The sequence below is a fragment of the Anser brachyrhynchus genome (genome assembly GCF_964034855.1).
Source record: "Anser brachyrhynchus genome assembly, chromosome: 3".
Taxonomy (NCBI): Eukaryota; Metazoa; Chordata; class Aves; order Anseriformes; family Anatidae; genus Anser; species Anser brachyrhynchus.
In genome coordinates this window covers 125,906,969-125,922,679 of record NC_137696.1, presented here as the reverse complement: position 1 = coordinate 125,922,679, position 15,711 = coordinate 125,906,969, and the positions used below count along the sequence as shown (strand labels likewise).

The 15,711-nt window shown below is 42.1% G+C and overlaps 1 protein-coding gene across 22 annotated transcripts in view; it reads right to left on the bottom strand.

The window, feature by feature from the left end:
- DTNB (dystrobrevin beta) overlaps positions 1-15,711 on the bottom strand; it is a 200,185-nt gene that overhangs the window by 140,670 nt on the left and 43,804 nt on the right. For 21 of the 22 annotated variants that reach the window (XR_013948169.1, XR_013948170.1, XR_013948171.1 and 18 more), the window contains one exon: positions 4,927-5,093. The exons of the other annotated variant lie outside the window; for it this stretch is intronic. Coding sequence is in view for 17 of the 21 variants with exons in the window: in XM_080584224.1 (XP_080440350.1) it covers positions 4,927-5,093 (167 nt within the window). In the remaining 4 variants the exon portion in view is untranslated. The remainder of the gene's footprint in view (positions 1-4,926; positions 5,094-15,711) is intronic. 22 annotated transcript variants of the gene reach the window in all.

The window sequence follows — 15,711 nt, the reverse complement described above, 5'->3', positions numbered from 1 at the left end:
CCTCTCTCATCATTGCCACCAACCTTCACCTTCTGTCTGATGTCTTCCACAGGCACCCTGCACCCTGCAGGGGGGATGCCCTACCCTCCAAACAACAGCCCCGCAGTAACAGAATCCTCTCAGCCACCACTAACGCCACCACTGCAAACTTCCCCAAATAACACCAGCCACCTGCCCACCCCTAGGACCACCTTTTTATTTATTTATTTTTACCAACTTCTTCCTCAGTTGTTTACCTTGTTTCTTCTTGGCTTTAATCTCTATTTGTAAACAGCTGAGGGCAAACTATGTTTTATGAATTATCTGTAACTTCCCATCATATCAGCATCGCAGTCAGCCGGGAACTTGGACATGCTACTACAAAACCACCGGTAATATCGAGGTTTCACACATTCTAGAATCCAATTTGCCGTCTTAATTTATCTTCGGATTTAGATGGAAGAACAGTCTGGTGTGCCTTTAGTTTCTAATGCTTTCAACCACTTAACATTTCCTTCTAGTACAGAAGCGTATCTGCAGTCAGCAGCCAACGTCCTGCTCCATGTTCAGCTCCATCCACAGCTCTCCTGGGAGCTGCCAGCACCGCAATCCATTTTGTTTTACTTTCTAAATGGGCACGGTGCATGACTCACCAGGATTTGCACTGCTGTGGACATTGTCTGTCTGATGGTAAGTGCAGCTGATGATCCAGAAAAAGACAGGCACGTAAATGAAATAAGTGCTCTTCATCTGGACAGAACATCTCAGTAGATGAGTCACCTCAGCAACCTTCCTGGCCCCCAGTACTCATGGTTTTGGTTTTCTTCCAAGCTGTTAAGTCATGTAGCAACTTTCCTTCCCTTCTCACTGATCATCTAATTGCTGAGGCATCCAAGACATGTTTCTTCTCTGCATTATTCCACAAGGTTTATGAGAGAAGCTATCAGTTCGATCCCACCAATATGCCAGAAGTGCTTTGCTGTTTTGAGTGCATCTGCAAAGAGTAACTGAGACACTTCCTTGTGCAGAATTCCTGCTTTCCTGCACAACAAATCTTTAATTTTATTTTTTTCGAAATTTCTTCTTTAGTAAACCCTCAGCCTTTTACATCTGTAGACTTATCAGTGGAGGACACTTACCTTGTTCCCCAAGTCTACCAGTAAATATTTTAAACAGTTTTTGCTGCTTCGTCATGCACAGAATAATTAGATTTGTTTAAAAAAAATAACTGCCACCAGTTATCGTAAATATTTAAGGAATCTATGAAGCTTTTAAAGAGTTATAATTCAGTGTCTGGTTACATGACATCCCAGTGGATCCCCTTCTTTTTGAAACGGTTAAGATTTACATTTTTCTGTTTCCTGTCCTCTGAACACCTATAAAATCCGCTGTCAGAGGTGGACTACTGAACTACATACAAATCATTATCAGTTCCAGAATTGTTTCTGTAACTCTCACCACAACTTTCTAGATAATAGATGTTAATAAATTTGCAACTCAAAAAGAAAGCAAGAGCTGGATAAATCAGGTGAATATTATGGAAGTCTTCTTTCTCTACGTACAGCACTAGCTGGTACGCATGTTTTCTGCAGCTACTGCAGTGGTAAATCCAAAACTGCACTCCTCAGTGGTGCTAAGTTTGTAATTAGCTGTCATTAAAACAGTTTGCATGACCAAAATAGCATTTACCTACCAGCAAGCACACCTGGATTCTCCAGCTTCCAGAGAAAGCTCAAAAAAATTAAAAAACAAAACAAAACTTCTATTTTCTCAGAGGCTGGAATGCTTGCTCTCTTTTTGTAACATACAAGGTTGAAGGAGACCCTGCTCTGTGCTGTACACTCTTTAAAACATTTAAAAAGTTAAAATACTTTTCCTCTTACCCACCGAACCACTCTCCCCACAACACTCACCCTCAGTTAGAACCAAATGCACACCAAACACCCGAGGTTTGGCTATTTGTATCTGATACATCAGTTGAGGACTGTCCTGGATCCTACATTTTTATTTAGTAAGCAGTCATGTTCCCATCCAATTGAGTTATAAATAAAAAAATGTATGAACAAAACCTAACATACGCAGCAATGCCCACGTAAGTAGGCACAAGCCTGTCAGTACAAGCCGTTCTCAGCACTAGAACTCAGCTACCTGTTCCCTGGGATCCAGAAGGCAGTGTGTGCATGGCGCTGCTCTGCGCAGGCTCGGGCACAGCTCTGCAGCTGCTCGCTGCTGCTGGGGATTCAGCTCCGTGCCCCGGGAGGCTGCGGAAATGCTGGGAAGGGACATCCCGCAAAAGCACGGCAAGTGCTGAGCATCCCTGTTCTTACCCAAGCTTAGCCACAACTGGCCCGCGTCCTCTGGGCCACCTCGAACAAGGCAAGCAGGTTTGAGGCACGCACATCAAATGCAAATGGACTGGCCACTTTCTGCTGGGAAACTGTTAGTGATGATAACACTGAAAAAAAGTGTCAAACGTGCCAAAGATGGCAAAGTTACCGGTAGATGCAACTGCACGTTTTAAATGTTTAAACCCATTGCATCTCTACTGTGCATTGCCAGATCCTTTTCATTCCACAATGGGCTGCAGATCCTGTCTTTGTCCACCTGCCTACTAAAGACCATACCCATTAAAAAATAAGACTTCCATCATGAAATCAAAAAGCTGGGAAGTAAAAAACACACCACCAAAAGTTGTCTTTCTACCATGTTCTCACTACCTACATGCCATTTCTTTATAAATCATATCCACCTCTAACACAAGGGTCTAGTAAAGGACCGTTACAAAGGGCTCAGGAATTTGTAGGCAATTAACACTGAATTTGAAACTTGATGAGCAAGAACTCTTGCTTGAAGACAAGGATTCCAAAGGAATGCTTTTGGGTTTTTTCTCTCTTCTCTTCCCCCCAGCACAGGCTGGGCAACCCAAGCCCCCCCGACCCTGCGAGTCTCAGCACCGTGTCCCTGCTTGGCTTGTGTCTAGGGGAATGAAAAAACGTGCTTGAGATGTTTTATGACTTTAAGATAGTCTAAGTGGGAAATTAAATGAATCGGAAATGTAAGAGAGCAATTTTGAGAGCAAAATCTTATTAACAGCTACTTACAGTATTGCTTGACTGTAGCTTGGTAGATAAAAGGGCCTGTCTTTTGTTTTACATTTGATTAGTGCCCACTGTAATGCCTTCCCAACGGAAGTCAGAGATGTTATCACTATAGAAACATCTGAACCTTTGTTTGCTTTATTGATAGCTCTTCCAAAACCATTCAGTGAAGGGTGTTTGTAACTAAGAAATACACCATTATTTATAGGAAGAAGACCGCTTTACTTCAACTATCGTTGAAACTACAGCCACCAAACCTTACACCCTGCTGTAACGTGGCCATTTCAACGTTTACCGGAAATTTATGGATGACAGAGACTACTTATATTTAGCAGCCTAAACAAGATGCAAGCAAACAGAATGAACAATGGCCAACCGAACAACTTGATTTCCAGATCTGCTGCACGTAACTTTAAATGATCAGTGTTTTGGAAAGCGTTGGAAGTATTTTTCCTCCCCAAAACAGGCCCCAACTAGCAGTGTGTTCATTCAGCAAAACCCCTCTGTTAAACAAATAGTTTCTACTGGAATTTCTGTTTATATACTACGTAGTTTAGCATATCCAAAAATTAAAGTCATTTTAGAGTTTCAGGAAAAAGAACCTCATGAAAATACTTGTTATTAATGCTTTTTCTGGGTTTCAGGGCTCCAAAGCTCTGAAAATGTATCACACAAGTCTGAACTAGATCTTGCTGGGTTGAGAACCTACAGAAAAAAATATGTAAATATGTATGTATGTACTTATATGTATTATTGTATCAGCGAACCAGGTAATTCCTTCTGATCTGGTCAGCAGGCAACTCAAAATATTGTTGTTGAGCAAATGCATATATAGATATGTATTAAAAAAGCACTGGATTTATATACTTCAGGCAATGACAGTCTACTAGCAGTTCAGATAAGATGTTCCAGAAGATATAAAGTTCTGGAACCTATACCATTTTTAAAAAGGACAATATTTAAGTATGAATTTTCCTATCTTCTCCTTCCAACTACTGACCAGCACTTAGCCCCCTTTTCTAAATTAAACAGTCACATTATAATGATTCTTGCTCATGGAGATAATTACTAATTATAATCCAAATATCATTTGAACTTCTCTTTGAATAAGTAAAAAAAACCCTGGATTTTTGCAATGAGATGTTGGTTTTTTTTTTTTTAAATCTAGAATTGTCATTTATTTCTTAGTGATATGGTTTAGTGGAGGACTTGCTAGTGTTAGGTCAGAGGTTGGACTGGGTGATCCTGGAGGTCTCTTCCAACGTAGATGATTCTGTGATTCTGTAAGAAATAGTCCTCTATCTAAATGTTATTTCTCAAATGTTTTTCTTAAGATTTTTTAGTTAAGAGTTTTTAATGCATATATTCACAATTATCAGGACAACGACAATAACAGACATCTCTTTTAAAGAAATACTGTGTTTAAAGATGACACTTGGGTAAAGGTCCTTCCTAAGCACAAGATTCGTGCTAATTATTTAGCCTTTCCGGGGAGGAAAGGTATTGCAACCTTTAGGCATTTTTAAGCTAGAAGAGAGGAAAATTTAATGAAAGTAGGACTGTGATGAAGAGGGGAAGAAAACAATGTGTTAGGACCTTGAAGAGGACTTATCTTGTATGCTTTAAACACCGCTGAATACAATGACCACCATCTATAGATGAGTAACATTATTTATAACAAAAATAGTGCAATTTACTTATCTATACCCTTTGACTATTTGAAAACCTCTAGAAGTCTAGAAGTTTAGAACTGCACAGCTGTGCAGTTCTATTACAAAATCAACTTTAACTTCCAGAATATATTAGTACAGCAGTGGTTATGTCAGCATGACAAATAAATGTCAATTACCCAAGAGGAATGCTCCTTCATCTGATGCTGGTTGCTGTGAGGACCATTGGCATGGCCACGCCAAAAACAGTTTTGACAGAGCTGGTAGTTGTGGCACTGCTGGCATCGGTACCGGAAACCCATCATGCTCTCGCACCGGCAATATGAACATTCCACAGGATGGAAGACTTGGTGGAGACGAGGAAGGAAGGAAAAAAAAAAAAAAGAAGTAAACCTTAAGAAAGCCTCAACCATCAGATTTCACTGGAAATCAAAAAAAAAAGAGCACCCAGGTTCTTAATCACTAAAACAATTTCTTATGCTGATCAGGTCATGGATTCTGAGTCCAGAGAAGGTTATTTTGGCACAATTAACGATAAATCTAAGTTAGTGATAATGTATCGGTACCATCTGATAAATTCAGTATTTCTTCTCCAGCTTTCTCCCTTTTTGGATATACTTAGACCCGGAAAACTCCATGCAAGTTCAACAACATAAAAGAACGCGAGTAGAAAGGGAAAGCAAAAAAGTCATATTCACAAAGGTTCGTTTCTGTCTAAGGGATCACTTTGCCCTCAAGTCAGCTGAGCGTGTTTTCCACACAAAAGGCAAATTCAGACCACCACAAGCTTCTGCTCTGAATCCCTTCTCACTGAGGAAATTCCCTCGCTCTTCACTGACTGTGAGCTCCATCTCCTGTACCACCATAGCCTAAACTGAAGAAATCCCCAACAAACCTCTAAATCGTAACATCTCAAGAAGGTAAAAGTTAAACTAGGTATGATATACAGAGTCACCAACACAGACAACAAAAAAAAGAGAAGAGATGGCTTCTTCCTCCCCCTTTTTTTAACCCACAAACAAATGATCACAGACTTCCTCCATTTACTAGAGAAGTCTTGGGTCAGAATAAACAAAAGAGGAATATGAGAATGAAGTAAGGGAGGTATCTTACTATGTCAAACACAACTTACAGTTGAGGCACAGAAAACAGAATGGAAGAATGAAGGTGAACCACAGAAGCAAGAAGTTCAGCATCACCATGGGGCAAGAGCATAAGTAGTTACAGATGGGTATAAATAACGGCTATGGAGAAGATGACAGGAAAAAAGAGCAGCCTACTAGCCAGTCAGCTGAAATTCTTGGATATGTCTCTTGAAAACTACTTCATGATGTACGAGGAATAACTGAGAGGAGTCTGAAGGTTTGATCTATGATAAAAGTTACGACTAGCTGTTCCAACTGAGACGTGGTGCAATACTGCACAGGGCAATCAAGTTAATGCAGAGAGGTACAGCTTCTACAGAAATCACAGAATCGGAGAATGGTTTGGGTTGGAAGGGAGCTTTAAAGATCATCCGCTTCCAATCCCCTGCCATGAGCAGGGACTGCTTCCGCTACATCAGGAAAGTCTGGGCAGTTGAACATTGCAGAAGTGCCTGCTACATCAAGAGTGGATGTGTATGCCCTAATTGCTGAAAACCCTTGGGTAACAATTAAAGGAAAGACAACTTGAGCATTAACCTGGTCAGCAATGGCACAAGCCAAGACGATCAGGTGGATGATGCTTTATTGCAGCACATAGAAACACTGTAAAAAGAAAATGACGGGATCATGATAGGCGATTTCAATGATACAAATGTCCCTTGGGAATGGAAGTTCAGGTAGAAGAACTGATGACCATGTTTTTAATCAAAAGGTAGAGAAACCAATGAAAAGGAAGAGTTGTAGATTTATTTCAAACAGTAGAAACAGGGCAATTTCCTGGATTTTAGGAAGTGGAGAAGAGAGAACATGACTTCAGTGCAGTAGTTTTCAGTAAATTCATATGAGAATTAGTAGATGAAGCAATTGAATGGGAAAAGTGAGTTAGACTTGTCAGTTCCTTAAAGAAATGATGCTAAAGAAACAAGCGTAAATTATCTGTGGGCAGAGGAAAGAGTAGACTGTAGTAAAAGAACAACTTCACTAAAATATGATCTCCTCAATAACCTGAAATTCAAAAGGAAGCCTACAGAAGTGATAACCGGGACAAATTATTAACAAGTGTTAAAAGAATAATACAAATATTCAGAGACAAAACCAGGAAAAAAAGAATGAGGAAAAAGCTAACAAGGGATTTTAAAGGGACATAACAAGAATTGCAATTATCATCCTTAAGAGGAGCTGAAATTATACATATGTAACCACTGACCTCCCATGTTATCTTAACTTGTAAAATACATATTGGAACAAATACTAAAGCAAATTACTGTAAGCACCTGAAGAACAACAGAGAAATGAGCCATGGACAACATTTGCCACATCAACTTAGTGTCTTTCTGTGACAGAGCAATTGACCTTGAAAATATGAAACAAGCACCAAACGTCACCAATTTCTCATTTTATTTCAGTAATTTACTTACAACATTGGTCTCCCTATTTGCATAACAGAAGGAAATAGATGAAAGGACTTTAACTGGGATGTGAATTTCACTGGAAAAGACCAGAGAGCAGTTAATTGCCAAAATGGTAAGATCTAATGAGCAGGATTCTAAAGGGCTTTATTCCAGGTCAAGTACTGGTCAATGTTCATACTGAATTCATACTGAATGATTGTCAAAAGTGCTCAATTTGGGGCATCAATGAAGATGTGGGTTAACTAGATGTATGAGAGAAAGCAATAAAATGGCTTGAACAAGATCTAGGAGACAGCTCAGCTAGGAGTAGGCTGTGAGAAGGCATCAAACATGCAAGAGGTACTTACAAAATAGCAATACATTCTCCAGAGCCAGTGGCCAAAACCCAGGTAGTTAAGGGTTTAAACTGCAATTAGAAAAAAATCATGCTAGAATATTAGGAAAAACTTTCTCACCCTAAGAATATTTTAACCCTGATCTCAAACCAGCTTCTGGTCCACACAGGTGGTGACACTTTGAAGATTTTAAGGAGCAAAAAGGCAAATCTTTCAAGAATGTTTGCATACATTTGAGTTTGCCTTTGGAAAGGGAGATGGATAAAGTCACCGGTTCCCAAAGCTTTTTTTGTACCCACTCTGTGCTCATGCCCCAAAACCCCTCTGCCTGTGGCAGGGTTTCTGTCTCCGGTGAGGCTAGAGCACTGGCTCACTGCCTTAGCGAAGGCCAATACACTGGCTCCAGCCGATTGCAGCAAGTTCTGTCCACCTCTCTGTTCCACTTCATCTTATCTCATCTTCCTATTCAGAAAGGGCTGTCTTACCTTCTCTGACACGATGCACGTAAAAGAAATTACTATTGATGGAGAAGGGACAGAAGTACTACAGAGTCCCGAACCAAAGAATCAAAAACTTGAAACTGATACGCTTAAGGAAAGCAGTAACAGCATTCTGATGAAATAAACATGAGGCAAAGTAACAGCGGTGACAGCAATTATGTGTACTGCAAGAAGCAAGCCCCCAAAAACCATGAGTAAAGAGAAAATTGGAACAGTCGGTATCAGAGATTATTAGATCATGGACAAGGTGCCTGGCCACTGGGATAGAAAGTAAAGAAGTGCACTTTCTGTGTTTGTTTTTTTTCTTCCTGAAAGTGGCATGCTGTAGCCATGGATAGGAACTAAATAAATGAAGTGGGACTGCATGCTTCTTCCCAGCTGTCTTCCTGCTGTCCTCCCTTCCTAGGTTACTGCCAGGTGGTATGTCATGATCAGATGAGGACGCTACTCTCCTTTTCTATCTTTTGTTCATTTCTGAATGCCAATAAAATATGATGTTGCAAACATTATTTCTCTTCTCTCCTGTTCAGATCGCTTCCCATACTTCCATCCACATAAATCCATCTGCACTGAAGTTGCCATGAAGAGTTCCACTGACAGTGCTTTTCACACCACTGACCTGCCTAACTCCAGGTCGTACTTGAACCACCGGGACCCCCCTGCCTATGGACTGCAAGACCTCATGTCCAAACCCATTTGTCCTCTCTCCTTCCTGCCTCTGAACTGCTTGCTCTTATCATAAACTGCTGGTACTTTTATTTTCTCTGTCTCGGTGATCTGAACATTTTTTGCTGTTGACACCTTTTCTTATGAAGGTGTGCCTCTGCTCGAAGCTCCCTGCCACATATGGGAGTGGGAGTTGTAAGCTTCTTTCCACTCTTCACTGCTTCCAAGACTTCAGCCGTTCCCTCTCCTGGTTGCCAGTACTCCAGACTCCAACTTCCTACTGGGCCTTCCTTGACAGACAACCTGCTCCCTCCTCCTCCTCCAGCAGACCAGTTCCCCATGGAAAGGGCAGGAAGGCCAGGGGAGGCCAGCAGCTAGAGAGGCAGGACCATGAATCCAGTTCTCCTGTGTGCCTTTTCCTCCCTCTCCTGAGGACTGATCATGTTTGTATTCAGCAAGTTGTTGATTTCCCTCGTTTTTCTTCAGCCGGTACAGTCGGTGACTGCCCTCTGCCTGCGGGACACGTCCCGGGACACGTCCTGGTACCTCCTGCGCCCCCTGACCCACCCCAGCACCACCGGCTCTGCTCAGGCTCCTACATGGCCGAGTGCCCCTGAAAGAAATCTCGTCACCAAACTCACCCACCACAGCTGGGCCCTCTTCTCCTGCCAACTCTGCCAGCCTCCAAAATTCTTCTCCTGTAAGCAATCTCTGACTCTCAGCTGCAGCCTATTTTTGCCATCAATATTCAATCCTGCAATCATCAATCCTCAAGTCGGTATTCAAATCTCTTTTCATTCCCATTTCTTCTCTGATCAGGACACGTTAAATTCTTCCACATTGAAAACTGGAAGAACCTGATGTGACCTTTCTTCTCCTCCTCTCCTTCCCTCCTTTATCTCAGATATTTCCCATTTGCTCTCTTCTACGAATCTCTAATTTATTTAAAGTTCTTGTGCCATCTTGTGAGTTACCTGACACTCCTCAGAGACGTGCTTTTTTTTTTCCCTCCCTTCTCTTTCTGTGATCTGTTCCCCTTACACTCCAACATCTAAATATATGCAATATTTAGGTTTTCAGATTCTAAGGACACAAAAATTTGTCTGCAGTTTCTTCTCTACCTCCAAGTTCCTTTCATCACTAAGCTTCCTGCAGCATGCATACTCACTGTCTGATGTCCTCCCTCTGCCTCTCTCATTTCCACAGAAGCCACTCCAGTCGAAATCCCTCTTACTGCTTCCCACCCAAATGGGAACTGGTACTCCACCAATTTTGAGCTGCAAACCCCAAATCCTTGTCTTGAAATCTGTGTATTCATCTTTCTTCTTAGATTTTCATTGCTTACCCCAAAACCAGTCTTTGCTCTTTCTGAACAATGCCTTTCCCACAGGGACATACAATAGGGCTTCCAAAATACAACAGTAATGTACACATCAGACTACTAAAATGAAATAACGAAGAAGTTTCAGAGAAAAAAAAGGGGATCCATAGTTTGGATATACTATTTTAAATTACCATAATTTTAAAGGCACACGAGACAAGTACGATAGATGCAGGACTGACTGAAGACTGGTCTGGAACTGGGAAGCACAGCAAAGTTGTCTACATACGTGAGAGTATTTCCACAGCAAGAAGGGTATCAAGAACAAAATGTAGATAGAAATAAGGAGGAGAAAAGAACAGAGCCTTTATTAAATTGCGTAGGAGTAATTTCCAGAGACTAGCAGTTAAAGGAAAATGAAAATACGACAATTGTAAAATACAAGAAAAAATCAAAGAGGAGATAATAAAAGTAGAAAGCTAAAGCAGGATGCAGATGAAATAATTCAATATTTTTGTATTAAAATGTTTCAGAGAAGACCTGGAAAAATGCGTTGTTCAAAAACTCTGGCTAAGACAGAATTAATGTTGAAGGAGAAATGCTTTGAAGAACTTGCCATGACTATAAATACAAACTTTTATTTAAACATCTGTCTTTATACTACTCTTTTTCATGTGGTACTAATAGCTACATCTGTAAACAAGACATACTGCTACAAGATTTTGCTTTGTCCTGGTGGACACAGGCCAGGAATATTGACGTGTGCATCCAGAACTTCTAATAGCTATTGCTCCCATGTAAAACACTTACCAATAATACTGTTAGCCACGTGATAAAAACATAATCATCTACTCAATTGAGCCATATATACCCCCAAAAGCCTATTACTCCAAACTCTGCACTCCTTACAGAGCTGCATGTAGTATCAGCACAAAAATCATGTCTAATATATAATGTAAAAGCCAAGCTCCAAGTTCCAACTCTGAGTTTTATATTTTTCCAAAGAAACGATTAAGATGAGCGGGAAGAGAAGTCTTCCAGCAGATAACATCCTTGTCTAACTCCATGGAGAGAGGCCAGCTTAGGGGGCAGGTTAGAGCAGGAATCTTTACCTTGCTACTGACTGAACAAGGAACCTGACCCCCTTGGTCTAAATTAACAATTGTGAATGCACCCAAATTCTTTGGCCCTGCACTCTGCTGCTGTGACTCAGTTTTCCTGTGCAACGACGTGTGACCCATGACACAGTAGGTGCATAAACAACATCAAAATCAAATGCAAAGCATCTTCCAGGACACTTTCTGCCAAGTAACCCAGTACGCACAAATGTATCCTCCACAGAACGGATGCAAGAGGGGGAAAGGCATGTAAAGAGAGGACAAGGCACTGTAAGGTTTTGGGAGGATGGGGAGGCTGTTTGGTTGTGTGGGTTTTTTTTTGGTTTGTTTGTTCTCCTCCCCTCTTGAGCCTTATAAAACTTTAGCAAAATTAGCTGGGAAATTCTAGTCTGAATGTGAGTTATAAGAGGAATGATAAAAAAAAATCTCAAGCTTTGCCAAGACTTTAAATAAAACCTAAACTCTGGGACTAAACACATCCTGCTCCACTCACTGCTGCAGAACCCTGCTTTTCAACGTGGGTCCTACGGACCCTGCGGATCGGAGAGGCTCCTTGCCTGCGCTCAGCAGCTCACGATGAACAGCAGCAGTTTAGCATGTGCCATGCAGCAGCCCAGGTCGGAGAACATTTTGAAGCAATCTACATTCCACAGGAAAGACTAGGGACCAGCAAAAGAGAAAGAGACTGAAAAGCATCAAGGAATTTTTATCCAGAAAAGAAATGATGGGCTTTCAAAGTCCCAGACTGCTCCCAGCGGGACACGCTCCAGGTGCACGGTCAGAGGACAGCCGGGCAAAGCCGTACGAAGGCTGCTGAGCAGCAGCTGAGCACCTTCCTGCACTCTGCAGAAATGCTGCACAGAATGGTTGACTTACGCTACCGAAGCTACCACAGGCATGGGTTAACATAGCAGGGCAGCACGGATTGAGGTATCCTTGCAGGAGCTCCTTTTGGAAGCGTGTTCCCCACGTTCCTCACTAGTACAGCGGCGCTGCGCCTCACGAAGGAGGATCGGTCTTAAAAATAACGAAGCCAATGGCAGCTTGTAGCTTCCTTTTCCTTTCTTTGAGGCAACCATCTGGAGAACTGAAATAGTTCACAACTGGTCTCTAAGGAACAGGGTTCACAATGGGAATAGTTCCTAAACGACAGCTTACAGCTGGGGCAGCGCAGGAAATCACCTGTCCCTGCTATGGGAGACAGCAGTGCTGCGGGGCCTTCCTAGGCCTTTCATTCACCTGCTGACAAACACAAGGCGATGCAGGCCTCCACAAAAACCTCCAGATCCTCTAAAGCAAAAACTGAAAAAAATTTTGGCTCCCAAGTAATCAGAAAAACATTGTCGCGTAATCACAATAAGGAAATAAGGGAGGCGAGGTTCCCTGCGGATGACAAGACGACAGAGCAGCAAATGAGACTGAAACGAAAGCACGAAATTCTCATTGGAACTCCTCTACTACTACCAGGATGTTTCTGAGGGGTTGGCTGGGACATCTGTAAACTTATATTACGTTTCTTAAATTCACAGCAGGCTGGGGAAGCATAGAAAGAAGGTGCAAAGGGTGCAAAAGACTGAGGCAGTTCTGCTGCAGGAAAGGAGTCACAGAATCATGGAAGTTTTTGCCGTGCTTGACCAAAGGTAGAGAAATGGAAAGGCAGCCCACCGAGACACTGACAATACTCGCGAGCCGCTGGCCTCCTCCCATCTGGAAGTGCGGAGGGAAAGAAAGGGAAAGGGGCCACGTATCAGACACCAACACCAGGAGGTGCCAGAGCTCTGCAGGAACCAAGCGGGACCTCGGTCACCCTGCACTCACCCTCCTTAAGGAAAATAATACTGTTACAGGGGAGTTTGAAGATGATTCATATACTTCAATATCCCTGTCAAAACATGAGTGTATCTGGCATATTTTCTTTGCTCCCTTCAAAAGATGTGGAAAATAAAAGGAAAAAAATGTCATAATCACTGCAATTTTTATTGATTTTCTAGCTTTATTTGTTCATTTGTTTCTCTTCCTAAAAGGAAGCTGAAAATTGACTCCACTGCCAGATTCTATCTTCCCTTGTGAAAAGTAAGACTAAATGATCTACCCTCGGTAATGCTGCTTAGCAATTGCTAAACACAAACTGTGTCAAGCACAAGGAAGGGCAGCAATTCTCAATCCCATTCAGAAATTATTTTGAGTTTCTAGGAAGGCTAACGTTTTATCTGTCAGAGAAGGCAGCCAAAACTTGAGTTATAATACCTGACCGAAGAACAACCTGATGAAGTTAAAATAAAATAAACAAATGTTACGGAACATTCTCTAATTTGGAACTCCTAAACAGGAACTGTGTTCTCTGCACGCACACATACATTCGTTTTTCTGAACTGCTGTACTTCAGGTAAGATACAATCCTCACCCTACAGAGCCTACGAGATAGCAAAGTATTTCTACAAACGTTAATATAAGCTTAAGATACCACAAATGGCAAATTTAGAAGCTGAATATTCTTTTCAGTATTTTCCTCTTTAGGCATGGAAGAGGAAAAAGAACATAGCCTGAAGACTTCTTCCACTTGCATTTACAAAGGATCCTTTTTCTACAAGAGCAAAACTAAACAGATTAGAAGGCCTGCACAGAAGCACGCTGTTATTATGATGCATTCGCATGCAAATTGAGATGATGGCTCTCCAAAATAATGCGCTGGCCTATTTATTTAGAACAAAGCAATCAAAGGAATTTGTCTGATGCATCGACAAAGAAGATTTTTTCCCCTTACCTGTAAGATGTTATTTCTCCAGTAAAACAAGCTCACCTCACAGCTTAATTGCCTTTTACTTATAGCAGAGCTGAAAAGACAACCGAGGAAATTGCAGGATATTTTCTTAAGGCTGTCAGCTGAGGCGTTCAGGTGCTTCTGAAGTAACTCGGCAGTGATTGCCAGGGCAATTAATGAGAATGTTTACAAACTGTGAAGGAGACAGACATCTGGCTAGGAAGCAGCAGCACTGACAAGGTGCAATCGTGAGAAAACTAACGTGTAGTGGAAATCAACAACGATTCTAGAACAAGACTACTGATCAGGTCGTATGAGGAAACACGTTCGAGACCGTAGTAGTAAAGAGACAAACTTAAAGGATGGATGCTTAAGCACTGAGTCCATTTTAACAGAGACACATAATTAAAGGACTGGAGGCGGAAGACAAGAAGGCTATCACCTAAATGAAGGACTTCAGGGAACTATGTAACAGGATTTTCTTTGTAATCATATCTAGAAACACAAAATTATTGAATAGCTGGGGCCAGCAGGCACCTGTGGAAATCTGCTCAAAGCAGGGTCAGCTGGAGCAGGCTTCTCAGGCCCCTGTCCACAGGTCTCCATGGATGGAGTCTCCACAGCCTGGGCAACCTGATGCAGTATTATAACACACATGTCAAAATTTTACTTTATTTCATTTTAAAGTATAAACAGAATTTCCTGTATTTCAGTTTGTGCTCATTGCCTCTTGTCCTGCCACTGGCTACCACTGAGAAGAGCACAGCTCTCTTCTTTACTGTTTCTCACCAGTTCTTTACACGTGCTGGTAAGATCCCCCTGAGCCTTCTCAAGGCTGACCAGTCCCACCTCTCTCTGCCTCTCCTCACACGAAGTCTGCTGCAGTCCCGTCATCCCCTTTGGGGCCCTCTGCCGGACTCAATGAGCCCACATCTCCCTGGCACTGGAGAGCCCATCGCTGGACACGATATTCCAGATTTGGCCTCCCCAGCACCGCAGCGAGGGCGATGATCACCTCCTGCAACCCGGTGGCAGCGCTCTTCCCAGCGCAGCCCAGCACGGTACTGACTGTCCTGCGGCACGCCGTATTGCTGCCCCTCGTCTGAGCCGATGCCCACCAGGAGCGCTTCTGTGACGTCTCCCAGTGAAGGCGGCTGGATCGTGAGCTGCATACTGGAGAGCAGCCACAACGACAGGAACGGGAGGTGTCGGAGAACAGAGGAATACAGACACTAATCTCTAAGGATGACACTGTTCTACCTAGTTATTCCTTCCAGGTACTTGCAAGAAAAAAAGATCAGACTTCTGGATTATCTCCAGATCTTTCCACCACCTCACCTGTGTCCCGACATCGCAGTTGGACCAGATGATCTCTGAGGGTCCCTTCCAACTGAACTGTTCCATTATTTTTAAACATTTTATCCTTTCCTAAGCTCTGTGCAATTCTACCCCGAGCTGTTTTTATATCAACTTGTCTAATGCCTGTTTCCTTACCATATTTATTCCACTCTTCGTGCTTCACTTGAAGCACGAGTTTGTAAGGATAAGAGGATAATGGAAAAAAAGCAAACAGTGGCTGCTGCTCTTTTATTAATGCAGGACCACAGACTACCTAAAATTGTATCGAAATAAACCATCTCAACTCTTTCAGAAGTTTTCTCATAAGATCTATTTCCATGAAATTACTCCCCTCAAAATGTTTTAAA